Below are 22,315 nucleotides of genomic sequence, written 5' to 3' on the forward strand. Positions count from 1 at the left end.
GTGCCTGTTGGCCATCTGTATGCCTTTTTTGAAAAATGTTTATTCAGGTCCTCTGCTCAGTTTTAAATCAGATTATTTTTTGGTGTTGAGTTGTGTGAGTTTTTATATAGTTTAGATATTAACCCCTTATCAGATATATGATTTACATGTATTTTGTCTCATTCAGTAGGTTGCCTTTTCATTTTGTTGATGGTTTCCTTTGCTGTGCAGAAGTCTTTTGGTTTGCTATAGTCTCACTTATTTGTTTTTGCTTTTGTGGCCTTTACTTTTGGTGTCAAATCCAAAAAATTATTGCCAAGACTTATATCAAGGATCTTACCACTGTTTTTTCTTTAAAGAGCTTCTGGTTTTCAGATCTTACATTCAAGTCTTTAATACATGTTGAGTTAATTTTTTGTGTATGGTGTAAGGGAGGGGTCCAGTTTCATTCTTGTGTATGTGGTATATGTTGTTTTCCCAACACAATTTATGGAAGAGACTGTCCTTTCCCATTGTATATTCCTGGTTTTTTGTCATCAGTTAATTGACTACATATGTGTGGATTTATTTCCTGACTCTCTTCTGTTCAGTTGATCTGCAGGTCTGTTTTTATGCCAGTACAATCCTGCTTTCAATACTAGAGCTTCGTAGTATAGTTTGAAATCAGGGAACATGATACCTCCTGATTTCACAAGATTGCTTTGGCTACTCAGGGTCTTTTGTGGTTCCTTGCAAATTTTAGGATTATATGTTCTATTTCATGAAAAATGCCATTGGAATTTTGAGAGGCATTGCATTGAATCAGTAGATTGCTTTGGATTGTATGGACATTTTAACAGTATATAGTCTTTCAATCAATGAGCATGGGATATCATTGCATTTGTTTGTATCTTCTTCAAATTCTTTCATCAGTGCCTTATAGTTATCACTGTACAAGACTTTTACCTCCTTGGTTAAATTTATTCCTAGGTATTTTAATCTTTTGATGCAATTGTATGTGGAATTGCTGCCCTAATTTCTCTTTCTGATAGTTTATTATTAGTTTATAGGAATACAACAGATTTCTGTATATTAATTTTGTATCCTGCAGCTTTACTGAATTGATTTATTAGTTCTCATCATTTTTTGGTGGAGTGTATTTTAGGGTTTTCTATATACAGTATCCTGTCCTCATGCAAATAGTAATAGTTTTACTTCTTTCTTTCTAATTTGGGTATCTTTTATTTCTCTTGCCTAATAGCTCTGGCTATTATTCCAGTACTACATTGAATAAAAATGGAGTCCCACTTGTTTTGTTTTTGCCTTTGCAAAATTCACTTTTGCAAGGAGTGGGCATCATTGACTTATTCCTGATTTTAGAGGAAAAGTTTCTGCTGAAAAAATTTGCCAATAGTTTTATGGGGGTTTCCCCTGGATGTAACAAGTTGTTTTTCTCTTGCTACTTTTAAGAGTCTCTCCTTGTCTTTAACTTTTGATATTTTAATTATAATGTGCCTTGGTCTCTTTTGGTGCTTCTTATTTGGTTACTTTCCCCAGGCTAAAGAAGTTTTCAGCCATTATCTCTTCAAATAAGTTTTCTCTCCCTTTCTCTTCTCCTGATGGGGCCCCTCTGATGTGAATGTTAGTTGGATTGATATTATCCCATAAGTCCCTTAAGCTATCTTCACTTTTTTTCCATTCTTTTTCATTTTTGCTGCTCTGACTGGGTGAGTTCCACTGCCCTGTCTTTTAGTTCACTGATGCTCTCTTCAGCTCCATCTTGTCTGCTACTGAACCCCTCTTGTGTATTTTTCAGTTCAGTTATTGTATTCTTCAGCTCTGTGACTTCTATTTGGAATTTTCTTATATTTTCTTTCTTTGTTGAATTTCTCACTTACTCATCTTTTCCCCTGAGTTTGGGCGGCATCTTTATGACCATTCCTTTGAACTCCATATTGTTTTGTTAATATTTTTTTCTGAGGTTTTATCTTGTTCTTTCATTTGGAACATATTCCTTTCTTCTTCTTCTTCTTCTTCTTCTTCTTCTTCTTCTTCTTCTTCTTGTCTTTCGTCTTTCTTCTTTCTTCTTCTGTTTCTGTGCATCAGATGAAACAGCCACCCTCCTAGTCTTGAAGGAGTGGCCTCCTGTAGATGAACTTTACTCTTCAGCCCTGCCCTAGCTCTTGGTTGTGCCTCAAACCGTCATGATTGCCCAAGCAGTGTATTTTATTTTTAATAACTGACAGTAATTGAAGGTGTGCCAGGCCAGTCAGTGTCCCAAAGGGGAAGAGGTTAGCACCTAGATTCAGGCTGATGGAAACTAGATCCTCAGGCAGCAGCTTTTTTTTTTTTTTTTTTTTTTAATGCAAATGTATATAGTCCTGTGGGATGGCAAGCATAAACCCTGCTGGTCCTAGAGCAAGACAATCTGGAGGTGTCCCCTGGGCAGCAGTTGTAAAAATCAGGGCTCCAGATGAGTGTGCATTCTTCTTTCTGAGAACTACCAGTGAACTGTGGTAAGGCAGGGGCTGGAGGGCACAATGAAGGTATCCCTTGGCCTGTGTTCCCTGAGAATAGCTTCTTGGCTCCTAGATGTGTGCCAAACCTGAGGACTGCCCCCAAGGCAAAAGCTCCAGGACTAGCAAGGTGTCCTCTTTCATGGAAAGGGGAGGGATGTGTTTCTGTCTGCTCCCTGTGCAGTGCCCTGGGGGTGGTGGCCTGCCAAGGGCTCTTTCTCTGGTCCTTACAGTCCAGTGGGACCCAGAAACCCAAGCCACCCTACTCCCCAAAGCCAAGTGATCCAGGGGTATCCCCTGGCAGCATTCACACAAACCAGGGTACCCGACATAGAAATGAGGCACATAGAAGATCTCCCCTCAGAGAGATGCTGGCGCTCTGGAATGTGGCAGAAGGAGAATGTGAAGAAAATGCATGGTCTCAGGAAGGATTTACAGTCAGCCTTTAGTTTATTAATGAGAAGCCTGCCCCTCAGGCTACAGCTCTGTTGATAAGCTAATAGACCTCTTTCACAGAAAGATTGAGCTCCTGGGTCTATTGCAACTTGCTGTGCCCTGGGGGTGATAGCTTTTAAGAACTCTTACCTCATTGGTTATAATCCAGTGGGCCTCTGAGTTTAAGCCTCCCTGGCCACCAGAGCCAGGCAATGTAGAGGTTCTCTGTCAGCCACAAAAATCAGGGCACCAGAGAAGAGTATAAGCCCTTTTCTGTAAGATACCAATTTGCTGGAGCGAGGGAGGAGGGGAGCACAAAGATTGTGTTCAGCGGCCTTCCTTCCCTGAGCACAGCTCCATAGGCCCCTGTCAGTGTATCACCCCAGAAGCCTGCCTCCAGGCCGAAGCACTTACACAAACACACAGACCTCTTCTCAGAAACACTGGGATGTGTTTCTCGCTGCTGTCTGTGCAGTGTCCTGGGAGGGGTGGTCTGCCAAGAACTCCTCTATGGTTGTTAGAAGCTCATGGGACCCAGGATCGCGAGTCCACCAGATGTGTGTAGAAGCCCCCCTGTGGAGATACTGGCAGCAGAGAGAGAGTGCAAAGATAGCACTCAGTGGCTGGAGTGAGGCAGAGGGGAAGTGTAAACATGGTACACACCAGAGAAATTAAAAAAAGAAGAAAAATTTGAAAGATGGCACCCACCGGCTTTAGTCAAGCCCTGGGAGAACATAGATGAGAGAGCCCACAAATGAGAATAGAGATGATGCCAGCTAGTGTTAGTGAGGCAGAGGAGAAATGGGAAGATGGCAGCCTCCCTCCCTGGGGAGATCCCGGCAGGCCCTTGCCCCTCAGACCCATGCTTCGGAATTAGGAAATGAGTCTCTTTCACATGAAGTGTGGGTACTTTACAAGGGGCTCCTTCTGCGCTGGGCCCTGGAGTGGGTGAGTCTACACTCAAGGGCACTTTATGAGCGTTTCTTTCCTTAGTTCACAGCCCCATAGGTCTTGTGGGCGGGAGCCCCATTGGTCTTAAAAGCCAGATGTTTGGAGGGCTCATTTCTCAGGTACTGGTATTAATAGTTGGGGTGCCCAATGTAGGGTACAATCCCTTTGCTCCTCATGGAGAAACTCTGGGTTTTGAGTTTTCTTCCAGTTGTGAGGTATCATACCTCAAGTAGGGTTTATGGTGAGACTGCTCAGCCTTTCCTGCCTGCTACCATATGCTTTCTGTCTCATTTGCTGACAAGTAGGGGTTGGTCTGCCAATTTTTAGGTTTTTTCAAAGGAAATTGTTCCATACATAGCTATAGATTTGGTGTACCCATGGGGGGAGGTGAGTTCAGGATCCTCCTGTGTCACCATCTTGAACTGGAACCCCAAACTTTATTCTCACTTGTTTGTGTAACAGAGAACATCTATATGAGAATTCAAGGGATAAAGTAGCTTGGCTTATTATGGCTTGTTCATTTTTTTTGAAGATATTTAAAAATCTATTTATTTGAGATAGAGAACAGGAGCAGGGAGGGAGAAGCAGACCCCCCTACTAAGCAGGGAGCCTGACTCAGGGGATCCCACGGACCCTGGGATCATGACCTGAGCCAAAGGCAGACGCTCAACTGACTGAGCCACCCAGGCGCCCCATGGCTTGTTCATTTTTTAATTCCTTGTTACTCCTAGTTTATATGGCATTTTTATATAAATTAATCATTTCTGAAATGTATATGTTAATAAAAATTTTGTTATAATTTTAGATATACAGAAAAGTTGAAAAAAGGTAGAGAAAGTCTCCATGTAAGATTCACCCAGCCAGCTCTCCCTAACATTGACATTTTATGTAACTATGACACATTTATCAAAAGCAAGAAATAGAAATAGAATCTTCTAATCTAAATTACAGACTTTATACTGACTTTACCAGTTTTTCCACGAATGTCCTTTTTCTCTTCTGGGAACCAGTCCAAGCCACCACATTGAATTTAATGAGATATATTTTGAGGAAGCTTGTGTTAACATTATATTTACTGACTGTTATTAATACTGTGAATAAAAGCTCATCATTAGCCTTCATGCTTATTTTGGACTGCCTTTTAGATTACCGTATTGCATACTGCTTTTTGATTCAAATTTTTGCTAGCTGTAGAGAATTATTTAAGAGGGAGATCCAAAACCAGTGAAATCAAGGTAATCATCTATAGGATTCCATTCCAGTTTTAATAAGGGGGGAAGAATAAGAATTGTTTGAATGAGAAGGCATTATATTGTCTAAGTTCCTAAAGTAAGACCACAAAATAATTGGTGAGAAAAGAGAAAATTTTAGTTGTTATTGCCAGAAGTTCAATCTGAAAGTAAGACCAACCCACCCTGCAGCAGTTAATGAGGGTTTTATATGATGAAGGCCCCAAGGAGATGCAAGAAATAAGAATGTTCCACAGTAGGTAAGGCGCATGCTCGGTTCAGGTGAGTTATCATCTCCCAGAAGTGATAGAAGGTCCTAGAAAATAATGTAAATTCTGTATGTTTCCGCTTTAGAAGGATAAATGGGTACGTTGGCCTTAGGTCTGCAACTCTGTCACCTCAGGTTACAAAAACAACTCTTGGTCACCTGGAGTTTGCAGAAGACCTTAGTCCTTTGTCATATAATATTTTAGCTTTTGATTAAAATATTAAATACCACATGAAGAAGATTTTTCCTGACTGGAAAAAAATCAAGGTTATTTTCTTTGAAATGGCATTTAATTTAATTTTATTTTTAAATATTTGTTTATTGAAGTAGTCTCTGCACCCAAGGTGGGGCTCGAACTCACGATCCCTAGATCAAGAGTCACATGCTCCTCCAAATGAGCCAGCCAGGTGCCCCTGAAAAGGCCTTTTAGTGTTCAGGTAGTGGCCCCTGCACTTTGCACCCTTGCAGCTCTTTGCACCGTGAAGCACTGTGCGCACGCTCGACTTGAGCCCCGGTGGAATCCTGAAGATCCATTGCTTCAAAACCAGAGAGTTGTAGGAGCCAGACAGGACTGAAGTACAATCGAGTCATGGTAGCCTGGTCCCTTGAATGGCCCAAATGTATGAAGCTGCAAGTTAAAATAACCTGACTCCTCCTCACCACCTTCTCTCACACTTATTCTGTGGGCCATTTCTTGACCACTCTTTAAATGGACCTTGTGCGCTGGCCACTCTCGGATCCATAAAATCCTTCAGTCATTTTGTCCCAGGAAGCGTCCCACTCAGTCATAGTGCAGTGGTACACTTCGCTCTTTCTTATCTGAAATCTCCCCTTGCCCTTGGGCTAGAAATGCCTCTCATGTGAGGGTGGAGGGCCAGGCATATGATCTGCGCTGCTCTTCTGTCTCCCCATAGGATTCTTTTCTTCCTCCTTCTTCCGCTCCTTCCCCTCAGCCTCTGGGGTCCTCAGGGTTGGATTGGACCTGTGCTGAGAGGAAGAAGCGTGGGCGAGGGGGTAGTGATGGTGGAGAAGGTCTTCCTTCCTCCAGGGCACACGTAATTCAGGACTGCACAGCAGAGCTGGGTCTGGTGGCCTATTGTATTCTTTCTCTGATGAGTGGACTTGGCCCGCTGACTGCTTTCAGCGCCTGGACATGCCTCTTTTCCCACCCAGACGCTATTCATCCCGTGACCTCTGTTCATTCGCCTTGGAATCACCACCTTTTCAGACAGTGTTGTTGGGCAAGATTCCGTAGTCTTGTAGGAGCCCGTATGAGAAGCACATATCTTTTTTTTGTCACTCTGTGCCTTTCACACTTTCTAATACCCAGCTTCAGGAAACAGGTGCCAAGCACTCCGGATGGCTCTCTCGAAGGCTCCTTGCTCACTTGGTGTAAAGGATGCCCTGTGTCTCCTTTTCCATCACAACAGGAGTGGAAGGTGGAGATGCCCCGCACGTGGGGAGCTCTCCAAAGTCTCTCAGTTTTCACTTTCATACCCTTTATATCCTTAGGGTGGAAAGATCTATTGAGTCTCCCCCTTTGCACACACGTAGTCTAGCACCTTGCTTTTGAAACACGGAGGTACCTGGCACTTACTGTCTTTTACCATCAGCTTTAGGAGAAAAGAGAAGCCGAGAACAGGACAAAGTTCCAATTCAACATCTTGTCAGTATCTCTTCCGGTCACTTATTCCTAGAGTAAACGTGTTTTAATGTTCTCTCAAATTTATACTCATTGCGAGTCATTTGTCGGAAGGAATGAATGAATTGGAAGTTAAGAACTGTGTTGTGTATATATATATATATATATATATATATATATATATTTTTTTTTTTTAATAGAATCCCTGTCATTTATTTCCCTGGTCGATGTAGGTGTGTTTGCAAAACTTAGTGATTGTAGAATTTTTCCTTGGGAAATAAAAATAGAAACTGCCTCCATTCAATCATTCTGCCTTCTCTGGTATCACATAAAGATCACTTCTGAAGTGTGAGCTAAGAGAGCAAAGTTAGGTTCCAACTGCCCTGGATTCTGGGTTTGTGAATTTAATGACTGGGTAATCATCTTTTAAAATCTCAATGGTTGTAAACTTGGTAAAACAGCTGTACACTTAAGAAACCGCTGAAGAGGACTTTTTCCTCGATATGAATGCTTTGTCCAGGTTACTATTTAGCAATAAGAGGTAATTGCCTCTTATCTTAAGCTTAATCTCAGATCCTACACCAGAGAGTAAGGACTGATTGATTTGACTTAACAACCAAAACAACTGGCTCCTACCCTCTTCCTCTAAATAAAAGAAACTAAAAACCAGACAAACATGAAGTAATTCACCGTTCTTTTTTTGTCAGTGTTTTATTAAGCATACAGAAAGAGAACATGAAAATCCTTGAGAAACTGTTTTTAGAATTTGTTATATGTAAACACTAAGTTAATTTTGAACCTGCTTATTAGTGGAAAGTTTATTTTGGCCATTAAGTTATCGAGAATGATTGCTGTCTATCTATTTCTGCTTCAGGGTCCTTGTACTGGGAATCAGCAGAGCTTGGCCCACAGCAGGCTGTGGGATGCAGTTGTGGGCTTTCTTCATGTATTTGCCCACATGCAGATGAAGCTGTCTCAGGTAAATCCTCCATCCTAAATGACAAGTACTATAATCATTGGCAAACTCAACATGCTTCCCTTTGTTTGAATATGATCTTTCTTAGATCACTTCTTCATACATCTTTTACTCTCTACATATTTCTTAAAGATTTTATTTATTTATTTTAGAGAGAGAGAGAGAGAGAACTGGGTGGGGGAGGAGCAGAGGGAGAAGGAGAGAGAGAGATTCGCAAGCAGACTCCGTGCTGAGTACAGACCCTGAGATCACGACCTCAGCGGAAATCAAGAGTCGCATGCTTAACCAACTGAGCCACCCAGGCGCCCCTTTTACTCTATTTAAAAAAAAAACAAAACTTTTAATAAAAGAATTTTATGCAAGCTAAGAATAGTTGGGAGCCATTATTCAAATTTGAGAACAAAAGGTATTAAGGAATTGAATATAATGGAGAAATAACACATTGTAGTCCTCAAACATTGTACATTTTACCATCCTTCGTAGACCCACTTCTTGGTGATTATTCACTGGAGTTTTCCTCCTCCCTGCAGGTAATTGAAAAAGGATTTGTAATCTGCAAATCCCTTGCTAAAGAAAGACAGTTTTCTTACTGAGTCATAAATGAGCTGCTGTTCTCAATAGATGACATTCACTCATCAACAGGACATTTAACTTTGCGAAAGTCAAAGAGAAAAAATATGTAAGGATAAGCACGTAAAGAACAGATTTGCAGAAAAGAATAAATAAGTCTCTTTGATGCGGTGAACTTTGATGATGGGTCCCGAGATCTGACATACCTGTCAGGGCGTGGGTGTTTGCCAGGTGTCAGGGAGAGGAAAGAGTGCTGGATTTAAGGCCAACCATTGCCCGTCCTGCCCGGTGTTTTCATTCACGTGGCCCGACAGTATGCATGCAGCAGCTTCCTTTCCTCTGGTGAAGTGAGGACACTTGCACTGCCCCCTGCAATATGCAGGAGCGTATTGTCAGAGATAAACAAAGCCAGGCATTGGTTAAAGTGGTGAGGACAGGTTTTCATCAGTAATTAACTATCATAGTAGCGCAAAGAGTCCAGCATGAACGGAGCTCCACTTTGATTTGTACAGAGTGAGTGGGTGTTTTAAAGGGAGAACGAGGAACCAGGCAGGGGAGGGCAATAGAGACAGGAAGGGAGAGATACAATTACACCAGCTGTGCCCACAGGCTGACAGTTCTTGAAGTTCAGCTCCTACCCTCTACCAGAGCCTGGGAGAGGAGACTGGTCCCCAGGTGTCAGCAGGCACAAACAGGACAATTTTTTTTCTTTTTTTAGCAGCCTTGAGTTTTCCCAGGCAGTTCCTCTAAGGTGGGCTAGGATCATCCTAGGGATGCAACCTTAAGCTGGTAGAAACTATATTAGTATTTCGTTCAAGTCTTTATAGCCCAAGATTGAACCCTAGTTGAAAGAGGACTCAGAAGAGCCTGGCTTGAGTTTTGTCAGCATCTAGTTATTGGTGACTTCCACCAAATAAGGAAATAACATGATTCTTTCATCTAATCACTAGTGACATTTTAGTAGGTAAAAGAAACCAACATGAACCAAATTGATACACTTACGAGAGAGTTCTCATTCTGGTGTAGTTCCATTGTTTTATTAACATCTGGTGCTACCTAGTAGTTTTTCAGTTTGTAGACCTAGCCAAGGGAACATTATTTAGAAAGAAAGTCTCATCTTTCCAGCCATAGAGAAATTTAGCCTTATATGTAGCAAAATCTAAATGAGTAAAATGATACCTTGTGTAATTTTTTTAAAAGAAACAAAGCATAGTTTCAAATAAAAAGAAAATTTGGCGATTCATAATGTCCTATGTGGATGTAAGTACATTCTGTGTTTCTAGAAGCTGAATCTAAGCAGTGATGTTTGGACACAATGTATCTCTGTAAAAGAATTTTTTTTCATGATGAAAATTCAAAAGCAAACACAAACAAACAAAAAACCCAAAAAAAGTTAACCAGGGAAATACCAGGGAGTTTAATAAAACGTAAATAACATATTATACATTGTTCATATAGGTGGTACTTGGGTACATTTTTGTTAGATTTATATAAAATAAATTTATGTCATATCACTGTTATGCCTATTTTTCCTGAATAAGTTAATTTTTACAAAACATATAGCATTTTTGTGTAATAAGTTTGGAAGAAGGAAAAACAAGTTCAGTCTTCAAGTAAAAGAAAGATGTCAGGAACCATGAGAGACTCAGGACTCTGAGAAACAAACTGAGGGTTCTAGAGGGGAGGGGGGTGGGGGGGTTAGCGTGGTGATGGGTATTAAGGAGAGCACGTTCTGCATGGAGCACTGGGTGTTATACGCAAACAATCATGGAACACTACATCAAAAACTAATGATGTAATGTATGGTGACTAACATAACATAATAACATAAAATTAAAAAAAAAAAAAGAAGTCAGATGTGTGGAGGCACCTGAGTCTTGTGTGGTGCTGGAGAATCTGAAGCTGCTTTCATCCTTCTGTTAGACTTGTTCATTGTCCTCACACATACTTTAAGAAAATGAGATAGAATCAGTAGTAAATACTAACTCTGAAGTATATCTCTTTGCAATAGGCTACATACTTACACTTGGCCTTTCTTTTATTCTATAATCCTGGAAAGTATTTACGGTTGGTAAAGCACTACTCTTTGTGAGAATAAGTATGCTGTTCCTGCTACATAATCGTCTCATATTCTCTCAAATGCAATATATATGCTATATATTATATATATTATGTATTATGTGTTCTATGTTAATATAACATATGTTAATATTTTCAGGATTCCAGTCAAATTGAGCTATTAAAAGAATTAATGGATCTTCAGAAGGACATGGTGGTCATGTTGCTGTCCATGTTAGAAGGTAGTTTTCATTTATATTTTCAAGTGCCCGTTATTCTTTTATTTCAAGGATCAATATGTGCTTACTTATGAAGTCAGCATGCCACAAAGAATAAAATATCAACACTGAGATGTGGCAGATACCTTGGATTTATCACTGGCTTTATTACTGTTTTCTCAAAGTTATCTTTTTTAAAAAGAGGTACCTTGCCTATCTCAGTTTACATAGCGGTGGGATGAAACCAGTAGTAATGTATAGCGACACTTTTCATCTCACAGTGATAGCCTAAAGAATACACTCTCCCGACACATAGTACATAAAGATTCTATTTGCTTGTTAGTCTGTTTGTGATCAGTGGGGACGACAGGCATTTGGATAAACTCCCAACTGCGTAAACCACGGCCTTGAGCTGGCTGCACTGTGACTCCCAAGGGTTATTCACATCCTTCAGGAGAAAGAGAACAGGGGGCACCACCCCCCAGGACAGCTGCTGGTGGCAATCTCATGCGTGCTCCCGCCACGGGCCTCCCTCCTCTCTCATTCTCTCTCTTTTCTCTTTCCAACTTGTCTTTTTCTGCTACTGCATTCCTCCTCTGTGTCAGGCAGGAATAAGCGTGGTGGTCAAGAGCTTGGGTTCGAATCCCCGCTTTCCCACTTCCTAGCAGTGCGACCCTTGCCCTAGTTCCTTCTTCATTTCCTCCTCCGTAAAATGGAGGTAATGACAGAGGGAATGTGAGAAGTCCGTGAAATCACGTGAATACGACCAAAGCTACTAAAAAATGTTTGCTATTGTTACCTATCTTTTTTTCTTGATTCCCTCCTAATTTTTCTCTGGTTCTCAGTTGGCCGTGCTTTGCATAACTGCACTTCGATTAATGAAGGCAAGAGGCATGCCTTGTACTAGGACTTCAAAGATGCCACGTTGGCAGAAACCCTTAGGTGGCAGCCACTGTGTACCCTCTGAGCGCAGGACCCTTTACCATGACGTCAAATCAAATTTTCGTCGAGATAATAGTAACAAGCAGAATAAAAGCAGGAGAAGCAGTGACTGCACCCGTGACAATGTAAATTCACCCGCTATCATGTATCAGCTCCTCATTTAATCCTCATGCCAGGGTTATGAGTTTGATAGTATCATTACCGCTGTTTTGCAAATGAGGAAACTGAGGCACGGAAAGCTGAGGTTGCTCAGCTAGTAGATGGTGGAACCTGGATTCAAACCCAACAGTGTGGCTCCTGAGCCCGCGCTCATAACCACGGTGTTTACTGCGGCACAAGTGGACTCCAGCAGACCTCACCACTTGTCTTTGTTCTGTTTCTGTCTTTATGTTACATTGCACATTCTGTTCAAGGAATAAAAGCGTTCTATGACTCTATAATTTAGGGTACTATCTAATTTTCTCAAGCTTATCAGTGATCTTCCATTTTCGGACAATAAATATTCTGGACCATGAAGAAATGTAGGGAGAGGGCTTTACATTGTAAACCAGAAAGAGCATATAATTTGCTTTCAGAGGATCTGTTTAAAGTCCTGGCACTCACCCTCACTAATCCTGTCACAACGGGCACATTGATTTAGCCCACTGATTTGCTCAACTTCACTTTCCTCAATAGTAAAATCAGAATTAATAAAAAGTACGGCCTTACAGAGCTATGAACATTAAATCGGGCATTGTCTACGAGTAGTGATTTTTCAACCCTAAAAAGCTGTCCAAATGCTCATTTTTATTATTAATATGAAACTGGACTTCAGTTTCTAGCTTTAGGATATAAATATTTCCCCCATTTTCTCTATCTGAGAACACGTTGCTTCCTTGATCAATTTGAGGAAAAAAAACAACAACAGCTTTTGTTCAAATACTGTTGCACCCGTTAGTCTAACCACTTTGCAAAATACGGTTTTGCATGTGTTTATGTAATCACTCCTTTAAGCTAGAGTTTACAGATCACTCTCCATCTTTTCCTGAGACTTTGTGCAGTGGAAGATAAACAAGGAGGTATCCTTGATTCAGATGTCATGTAAGAGTTATATTGTCATTTAGGCACTGGTTTTATCAAAAATGTTTCCTTTGAACGCATGCAATTCTTTACCACCAGGTAATGTTGTTAATGGAACCATTGGCAAACAGATGGTCGACATGCTCGTGGAATCTTCCAACAACGTGGAGATGATTCTCAAGTTTTTTGACATGTTCTTAAAACTAAAGGATTTGACTTCTTCTGACACATTTAAGGAATATGATCCCGACGGCAAGGGAGTTATTTCCAAGAGGGACTTCCATAAAGCGATGGAGAGCCATAAGCACTACACGCAGTCAGAAACCGAGTTTCTTCTGTCCTGTGCAGAGACTGATGAAAACGAGACCCTCGACTATGAAGAGTTTGTCAAACGGTTCCACGAGCCCGCAAAGGACATCGGCTTCAACGTTGCCGTTCTCCTGACCAACCTGTCCGAACACATGCCCAATGACACTCGACTGCAGACGTTCCTGGAGTTGGCAGAGAGCGTGCTGAATTACTTCCAGCCCTTTCTGGGCCGCATCGAGATCATGGGAAGTGCCAAACGCATCGAGCGGGTTTATTTCGAAATCAGTGAGTCCAGCCGCACCCAGTGGGAGAAACCCCAGGTCAAGGAGTCCAAACGGCAGTTCATCTTTGACGTGGTCAACGAAGGGGGAGAAAAGGAGAAGATGGAGCTATTCGTCAACTTCTGTGAGGACACCATATTTGAAATGCAACTGGCGGCGCAGATCTCTGAGTCGGATCTGAATGAGAGGTCGGCGAATAAGGACGAAAGTGAGAAGGAGAAGCCCGAAGAGCAGGGGCCCAGAATGGGTTTCTTTTCCATTCTGACGGTCAAGTCGGCCCTGTTGGCTCTCAGGTACAATATCTTGACCCTCATGCGAATGCTCAGCCTGAAGAGCCTGAAGAAACAGATGAAGAAGGTGAAGAAGATGACTGTGAAGGATATGGTCACAGCCGCCTTTTCATCCTATTGGAGTATGTTCGCGAGCCTCCTGCACTTTGTGGCCAGCGTTTCCAGAGGCTTTTTCCGCATCATTTGCAGCCTGCTGCTGGGGGGCAGCCTGGTAGAAGGAGCGAAGAAGATCAGAGTGGCAGAGCTCTTAGCCAACATGCCGGACCCCACTCAGGATGAGGTGAGGGGGGATGGTGAAGAAGGGGACAGGAAACCCATGGAAGCCACCCTGCCCTCGGAAGATCTGACAGACCTGAAGGAACTGACAGAGGAAAGCGACCTTCTTTCAGACATATTTGGCTTGGATCTGAAGAGAGAAGGAGGACAGTACAAACTCATTCCCCATAATCCAAACGCCGGCCTCAGTGACCTCATGAGCAACCCAGTCCCCATCCCCGACGTGCAAGAAAAATTCCAGGTAATGGACTCTAAGTCACCGTAGCCCTCTGGACTTCAGGTGGGTGTGAAAAATGAACTTTACCCCCATTCTCGGACTGGTGCCAGAGTGGTGTTAAATCCGTGACTTGAGTTTCCAAAGGGAAATGGTAGGCAATGCCGGCCTTGTTAAGATTCTTTACAAATTACTGAAGTATCTTAAACTGTTAAGGTATAAGCTCAAGTCCCCACCCTAACGACAACAGTCAGCTGAGCAATCATCCTAGCCACACATATTTTATGAGTCTTTACCATGTGCCGAATGCCACTGGGTATCATAACGCATTCAGGGAAACAGAAGATGTGACCACTGCTTTCAAATTGCCTTAAAGAGTTTGTTAGAAAGATCTAACTAACACGAAAAAACTGGGAAATTAGTAAGTGCTCAGTAAGTATAGACACTAGACAGTAGAGGTCACAAACATTGAGAAAGTGGAGACGTCACTATGGTTTGGAGTAGTTCGGTGAAACCTAAAGGAGTGAGTAACGTTTGAGGACGTGGATGAGGTCAAGAAGGTCCTTCTGAAGTACAAAAAGAAAGTGAGAAGGAGCCTAGCAGGTCTGTACTTACTGCTGGCGTGGGAGGGACGAGCAGAGTGAAGGGCCAGTGTGGCAAGAGGGTATCATCTGTAGGTTATGGTTTGCCTCGTGGTCAGAGGGTTCCCTCAACTCACTCAAAGGTGATGTGTAATCCCTGCTTTCCTTTCTTCTCCCCCTTGGCTCATTCAAGGAACAGAAGGCAAAAGAGGAAGAAAAGGAGGAAAAAGAAGAAAACAAATCTGAACCCGAAAAGGCCGAGTATGTGTCGTTTCTGTAAACTTCCCTTTGTTTCACTAAGTCTGCGTTACTTGCTCTCCCTCCCTCCTGAGCACATGATGGACAGTCTGGTGCTACAGGACGAAATCCACCATCCTAGAGGAGCGGCTCTGGCAACCCCTCGGGCTGCCATGCCATCCCTTCCTCCTTGTTCCATGAGCGTTCTGTTTGTGTACGACTCCCGTGATTCCGTGTCATGCTGTCCACAAGGGCACTGACTGCTTCAGTTCTGGGCCTAAAACCATGCAGACACTCTTGTCCTCGTCAGCCAGGGAGGAGACAAACGTTCTGAACGCCATTGTGTAGAATTCTTGCACTGACGTCCCATGCATAAAAATGGCCTGGCGAATTTGTTAAAAACAAAGATCCATCCCCGGGCCCCACCGCAGAGATCCCTGATTCAGCAGGCCTGGTGCGGGACCCAGAAATCTTCGGTTTCCCCCTACATTCCCAGTGCTACAGAGCAATAAGAAATAAAGAGCTGAATGTGAAACAATAAAAATGGATCACTTCCTCATAACACTGGCTTTCTGTCAATCACTGAAACCTACATCTTTCCCCCAGTTTAGATAGCTTCATGTGCACACTTTTAAAAAATCAGTGAAGTCAAATCTGAAGTGCCTGTAAGAGCCACTGTGCTCCCTTAGCACTTATATTTTTCTCTTCATTGCTATTTTCTTTGGCTATTCTTTACAGTCGGCACTATTTATAGATCCTTCTCAGTTGTAAAAATGGCCACATTAATGACTGTTTTAGTGAAATGAAACAGCATGACAGTCATTTCAGGGACAGTTCTTTCGTGTTAAAAAAATGTTAGAGCTCATACAGGTTAAGTATGGGTTGTGTATATGTGGCATAAATAGGCTTTCATGAAGGATTTTGGTATTTTATACCCAGAAGGGTTGTAGGTGTCAAATTTCAATGCTTCTGATTCCATAATTGTCTGCAAAATGAATATCTTGACGTGCTTTATCCATGTGAAACAACCAAATGCATACGCCTCTGATTTTAAGTCCTAATGGCTGGTCAGTGTGAAAACTGAACCTTAAAATAATAATTTAAAAATAAGGTTGTTTGGAAAGTCACAGCAAAAAAAGAAAAAAAAAGTGTCTTCTTTGATATCCTCTTTTTACTTGTTTTTATTGCACAACTGGAAGGGAATGTGCTACATATAGCTCTAAAAACACTTCAAGCCTGTAAAATGTCCTTTATTTTATTTTATTTTTTTCCTTTATTATTTTTTATTTATTTATTTATTTTATTTTATTATGTTATGTTAGTCACCATACAATACATCATTGGTTTTTGATGTGGTGATCCACGATCCGTTGTTTTCGTATAACACCCAGTGCTCCATGCAGTACGTGCCCTCCTTAATACCCATCACCGGGCTAACCAATCCCCCCTCCCACCTCCCCTCTAGAACCCTGTTTGTTTCTCAGGTCCATAGTCTCTCATGGGTCATCTCTCCCTCCAATTCCCCCCCTCTCATTTTTCCCTTCCTTCTCCTAATGTCCTCCATGCTATTCCTTATGTTCCACAAATAAGTGAAACCATATGATAATTGACTTTCTCTGCTTGACTTATTTCACTTAGCATAATCTCCTCCAGTCCCATCCATGTTGATGTAAAAGTTGGGTATTCATCTTTTCTGATGGCTGAGTAATATTCCATTGTATATATGGACCACATCTTCTTTATCCATTCATCTGTTGAAGGGCATCTCGGCTCTTTCCACAGTTTGGCTATTGCGGACATTGCTGCTATGAACATTGGGGTGCATATGGCCTTTCTTTTCACTACATCTGTGTCTTTGGGGTAAATACCCAGGAGTGCAATTGCTGGGTCATAGGGTAGCTCTATTTTTAAATTTTTGAGGACCCTCCACACTGTTTTCCAAAGTGGCTGTACCAACTTGCATTCCCACCAACAGTGTAAGAGGGTTCCCCTTTCTCCACAACCTCTCCAACATTTGTTGTTTCTTTCCCTGTCCATTTTTGCTATTCTAACTGGTGTAAGGTGGTATCTCAGTGTGGTTTTGATTTGGATTTCCCTGATGGCTAATGATGATGAACATTTTTTCATGTGTCTGTTAGCCATTTGTATGTCTTCTTCAGAGAAGTGTCTGTTCATATCTTCTGCCCACTTTTTGACTTGATTATTTGTTTTTTGGGTGTTGAGTTTGAGAAGTTCTTTATAGATCTTGGATACCAGCCCTTTATCTGTAGTGTCATTTGCAAATATCTTCTCCCATTCTGTAGGTTGTCTCTTTGTTTTGTTGACTGTTTCCTTTGCTGTGCAGAAGCTTTTTATCTTGATGAAGTTCCAAAAGTTCGTTTTTGCTTTTGTTTCACTAGCTTTTGGAGATGTATCTTGAAAGAAGTTGCTGTGGCCGATGTCAAAGAGATAACTGCCTATGTTCTCCTCTAGGATTTTGATGGATTCCTGTCTCACATTGAGGTCTTTCATCCACTTTGAGTTTATTTTTGTGAAAGGTGTTAGAGAATGGTCAAGTTTCATTCTTCTGCATGTGGCTGTCCAATTTTCCCAGCACCATTTGTTGAAGAGACTGTCTTTTTTCCATTGCATGTTTTTTCCTGCTTTGTCAAAGATTATTTGACCATTGAGTTGAGGGTCCATATCTGGGTTCTCTATTCTGTTCCATTGGTCTGTATGTCTGTTTTTGTGCCAGTACCATGCTGTCTTGGTGATCACAGCTTTGTAATACAGCTTGAAATCAGGCAACGTGATGCCCCCAGCTTTGTTGTTCTTTTTCAACATTTCCTTGGCGATTCGGGGTCTTTTCTGATACCATACAAATTTTAGGATTGTTTGTTCCAGCACTTTGAAAAATGTCATTGGAATTTTGAACGGGATGGCATTGAAGGTATAGATTGCTCTGGGTAGCATAGACATTTTAACAATGTTTATTCTTCTGATCCACGAGCATGGGATATTTTTCCATCTTTTTGTGTCTTCAATTTCTTTAATGAGTGTTCTGTAGTTCCTAGAGTATAGATCCTTTACCTCTTTCGTTAGGTTCATTCCGAGGTATCTTATGGTTTTTGGTGCTATTGTAAATGGAATCGTTTCTCTAATTTCTCTTTCTACAGTTGCGTTGTTAGTGTATAAGAAAGCAACTGAATTCTGTGCTTTGATTTTGTATCCTGCCACATTACTGAATTGCTGGATGAGTTCTAGTAATTTGGGGGTGGAGTCTTTTGGGTTTTCCACATAAAGTATCATGTCGTCTGCAAAAAGAGAGAGTTTGACTTCTTCTTTGCCAATTTGAATACCTTTTATTTCTTTTTGTTGTCTGATTGCTGTTGCTAGGGCTTCTAGTACTATGTTGAACAACAGTGGCGAGAGTGGGCATCCTTGACGTGTTCCTGATCTTAAGGGGAAGGCTCTCAGCTTTTCCCCATTGAGGATGATATTCGCTGTGGGTTTTTCAAAGATGGATTTTATGAACTTGAGGAATGTTCCCTCTATCCCTATACTCTGGAGAGTTTTAATCAGGAAAGGATGTTGTATCTTGTCAAATGCTTTTTCTGCATCGAGAGGACCATATGGTTCTTCTCCCTCCTCTTATTAATGTGTTCTATCACATTGATTGATTTGCGAATGTTGAACCACCCTTGCATCCCGGGGATAAATCCCACTTGGTCGTGGTGGATGATCCTTTTAATGTATTGTTGGATCCTATTAGCTAGGATTTTGTTGAGGATTTTGGAATCCATATTCATCAGGGATGTCCTTCTGAAATTCTCCTTTTTGATGGGGTCTTTGCCTGGTTTGGGGTAATGCTGGCCTCATAGAATGAGTTTGGAAGTTTTCCTTCTGTTTCTATTTTTTGAAATAGCCTCAGTAGAATAGGTATTATTTCTTCTTTGAATGTTTGGTAGAATTCCCCAGGGAATCCATCAGGCCCTGGACTCTTGTTTTTTGGGAGGTTTTTGATCACTGCTTCAATCTCGTTACTGGTTATTGGCCTATTCAGGTTGTCAATTTCTTCCTGTCTCAGTCTTGGCAGCTTATAGGTTTCCAGGAAGGCCTCCATTTCATCCAGATTGCTCAGTTTATTGGCATATAGTTGTTGATAATAATTTCTAATAATTGTTTCTATTTCCTTGGTGTTAGTCATGATCTCTCCCCTTTCATTCATAATTTTATTAATTTGGGTCCTTTCTCTTTTCTTTTGGATAAATCTGGCCAGTGGTTTATCGATCTTATTAATTCTTTCAAAGAACCAACTTCTAGTTTCGTTGATCTGATCTACTGTGTTTCTGGTTTCTAATTCATTGATTTCTGCTCTAATTTTAATTATTTCTCTTCTAATGCGTGGCTTAGGTATCATTTGTTGCTTTTTCTCTAGTTCTTTAAGATGTAGAGTTAGTTGGTGAATTCGGGATTTTTCTATTTTTTTGAGTGAGGCTTGGATGGCTATGTATTTCCCCCTTAGGACTGCCTTTGCAGTATCTCATAGGTTTTGGACCGATGTATTTTTGTTCTCATTGATTTGCATGAATTGTTTAAGTTCTTCTTTGATTTCCTGGTTGACCCAAACATTCTTGAGCAGAGTGGTCTTTAGCTTCCAAGTGTTTGAATTTCTGCCAAATTTTTTCTTGTGATTGAGTTCCAGTTTTAGATCATTGTGGTCTGAGAATATGCAGGGAATAATCTCAATCTTTTGGTATCGGTTGAGACCTGATTTGTGACCCAGTATATGGTCTATTCTGGAGAAAGTTCCACGTGCGCTCGAGAAGAATGAGTATTCTGTTGTTTTAGGGTGGAATGTTCTGTAAATATCTATGAGGTCCATCTGGTCCAGTGTATCATTCAAAGCTCTTGTTTCCTTGTTGATTTTCTGCTTAAATGATCTGTCCATTACTGAGAGTGGAGTATTGAGGTCTCCTACAATTAACATACTGTTATCAATATGACTCTTTAATTTGGTTAACAGTTGGCTTATGTAGATGGCTGCTCCCATGTTGGGGGCATAGATATTTACAATTGTTAGATCTTCTTGTTGGATAGACCGTTTAAAAATGATATAGTGTCCTTCTATGTCTCTAATTACAGACTTTAGTTTAAAATCTAATTTGATATAAGAATTGCTACCCCAGCTTTCTTTTGAGGTCCGCTGGCAGGGAAGATGGATCTCCATCCCTTCAACTTTCAGTCTGGATGTATCTTTAGGTTCAAAATGAGTCTCTTGTAGACAGCATATGGATGGGTCCTGTCTTTTTATCCTATCTGCAACCCTGTGCCATTTTATGGGAGCGTTTAGGCCATTCATGTTGAGAGTGATTATTGAAAGATATGAATTAATTGTCATCATGTTGCCCGTGAAGACGTTGTTTTTACAGATTGTCCCTGTAAATTTCTGTTGTAGATCACTCTTGGGGTCTTTCTCCTTTTATAGAACCCCCCTTAATATTTCTTGCAGGGCTGGCTTAGTGGTCACATATTCTTTCAGTTTCTGCCAGTCGTGGAAGCTCTGCATCTCTCCATCCATTCTAAATGAAAGCCTTGCCGGATAAAGTATTCTTGGCTGCATGTTCTTCTCATTTAGTACCCTGACTATGTCTTGCTGGGCCTTTCTGGCTTGCCAGGTCTCTGTGGATAGGTCTGACGTTATTCTGATGTTCCTCCCTCTGTACGTAAGGAATCTCTTCCCCCTAACTGCCCTTAAGATGGTTTCCAAGTTTTGCAAGTTTTACTATTACATGCCGGGGTGTTGGCTTGTTTTCCTTGATCTTGGGAGGCATTCTCTCTGCCTCTAGGATGTGAATGTTTGTTTCATTCCCCAGATTAGGGAAGTTCTCAGCTATGATTTGCTCAAATACATCTTCTAGTCCTCTCTCTCTCTCCACTCGCTCCAGGATTCCAATTATTCTGACATTGGAACGCTTCATGGTGTCACTTATTTCTCTGATTCTATTTTCATGGATTCTGAGTTGTTTTTCCCTGGCCTCCTCTTTTCCCTCTTTATCTATTATATTGTCTTCCAGGTCATTTATTCTCTCTTCTGCCTCAATTACCCTAGCTGTTAGATTATCTAGATTGGATTGGATCTCATTGATAGCATTTTTAAGTTCTGCCAATTCAGCTTTCATTTCTGCCCTTAGAGACTCTATGTTGCCATTAATTGATTTCTCCATTCTAGCCATTGTCTTCACAATTGCTAGCCTGAATTCCATCTCCGACATCTTGTAAATCTGCAGCTTAAGTCATGATCTCTGAGTCTTTTCTATTTTGGTGGCTCCTCCTCCTAGTCATTCTGTTGATGGCTGTTTGAGGGAATGTATAGAGTCCAAATTATTGACCAGAACCCAAGCAAGATGCACCTGTTTTCTTGGGACCTTAGGGTTGCTGGCCTCTTGTTTTCCCAGCCTGTCTTCTGCAGGAGGGGCCTGCCACGCTGTTACTCAGGCAACCCTGTTGGGGCGGTGTTGCCCTGACCCCCCTGTGGCGGGGGATGGGCTCAGCGGGAATCAGTCTTCGGGGCTTTTGTTCTCTGGCGGCTTTCCCTGGCGGCTTTCCGCGTCTCTTCCACGAGTCAGAGCAGAAGAGACCGTTTCCAACCCTCTGCCTCAGAGCAGAGAGACCGCAGTCTGTTCTTCAGTGAGCTCTCCAGGCCACACTGTCTCCGTTTCTGTCTGTGCTGCTATAAACTGCGCGGCCTGGATTGTGCGCCCCTCAACAGCGCCCCTAGTCCTGCCTCCAGGTCGTGGCACGTCTCTGCCCTTTGTGCTTCTAAAACCACCAGCCGCTCCCAGTTCGCGCGCGTGCAATTCGCCCCTCCGGGTTTCCGTAGCAAGGGCTGCCCTAAAGTCCTTTCCCCGCCCCTACCGGTCTGCGAGTCTGTGCCCCGTCCGCAGCGCGTGAGGCTGTCGCTCACCGGCGGTGTAGGATCCCCACGGCCAGGCACCCTCCCGCTGCCTTTTGTCCTCTGATATCTTCCTGCGGAATCATGGCTCCCTGCTTTGTACCTCAAAACCAACCGCCTGCGATGTTCTGTTTGTATAGATCCAGATCTTCTTACATCTCAGGCTGGTTTCGTGGGTGCTCAGAGTGGTCTGGTGGATATCCAGCTCAATTCTGGGGACCAGTTGAAATAGGGTCCCCTACTCCTCTGCCATCTTTCCCCCCTCCCCTGTAAAATGTCCTTTAGATTCGACCTTCATAGGATTGTCCATCTACGGGAGGCAGTGAGAGGCAGGAAATCTTAGCCCTCATTCTAAAATCTGAATATGATAA

At 42.0% G+C, this 22,315-nt stretch overlaps 1 protein-coding gene across 3 annotated transcripts in view; it reads left to right on the plus strand.

The window, feature by feature from the left end:
* Positions 1-22,315, plus strand: part of RYR2 (ryanodine receptor 2) — a 739,460-nt gene that overhangs the window by 681,376 nt on the left and 35,769 nt on the right. For all 3 annotated transcript variants that reach the window (XM_032430318.1, XM_032430320.1, XM_032430321.1), the window contains 4 exons: positions 7,874-7,978; positions 10,764-10,845; positions 12,922-14,219; positions 14,967-15,034. In XM_032430318.1, coding sequence (XP_032286209.1) covers positions 7,874-7,978; positions 10,764-10,845; positions 12,922-14,219; positions 14,967-15,034 — 1,553 coding nt within the window. The remainder of the gene's footprint in view (positions 1-7,873; positions 7,979-10,763; positions 10,846-12,921; positions 14,220-14,966; positions 15,035-22,315) is intronic.

This window comes from Phoca vitulina, unplaced genomic scaffold (genome assembly GCF_004348235.1).
Source record: "Phoca vitulina isolate PV1807 unplaced genomic scaffold, GSC_HSeal_1.0 scaffold43, whole genome shotgun sequence".
In the NCBI taxonomy this organism is placed as follows: Eukaryota; Metazoa; Chordata; class Mammalia; order Carnivora; family Phocidae; genus Phoca; species Phoca vitulina.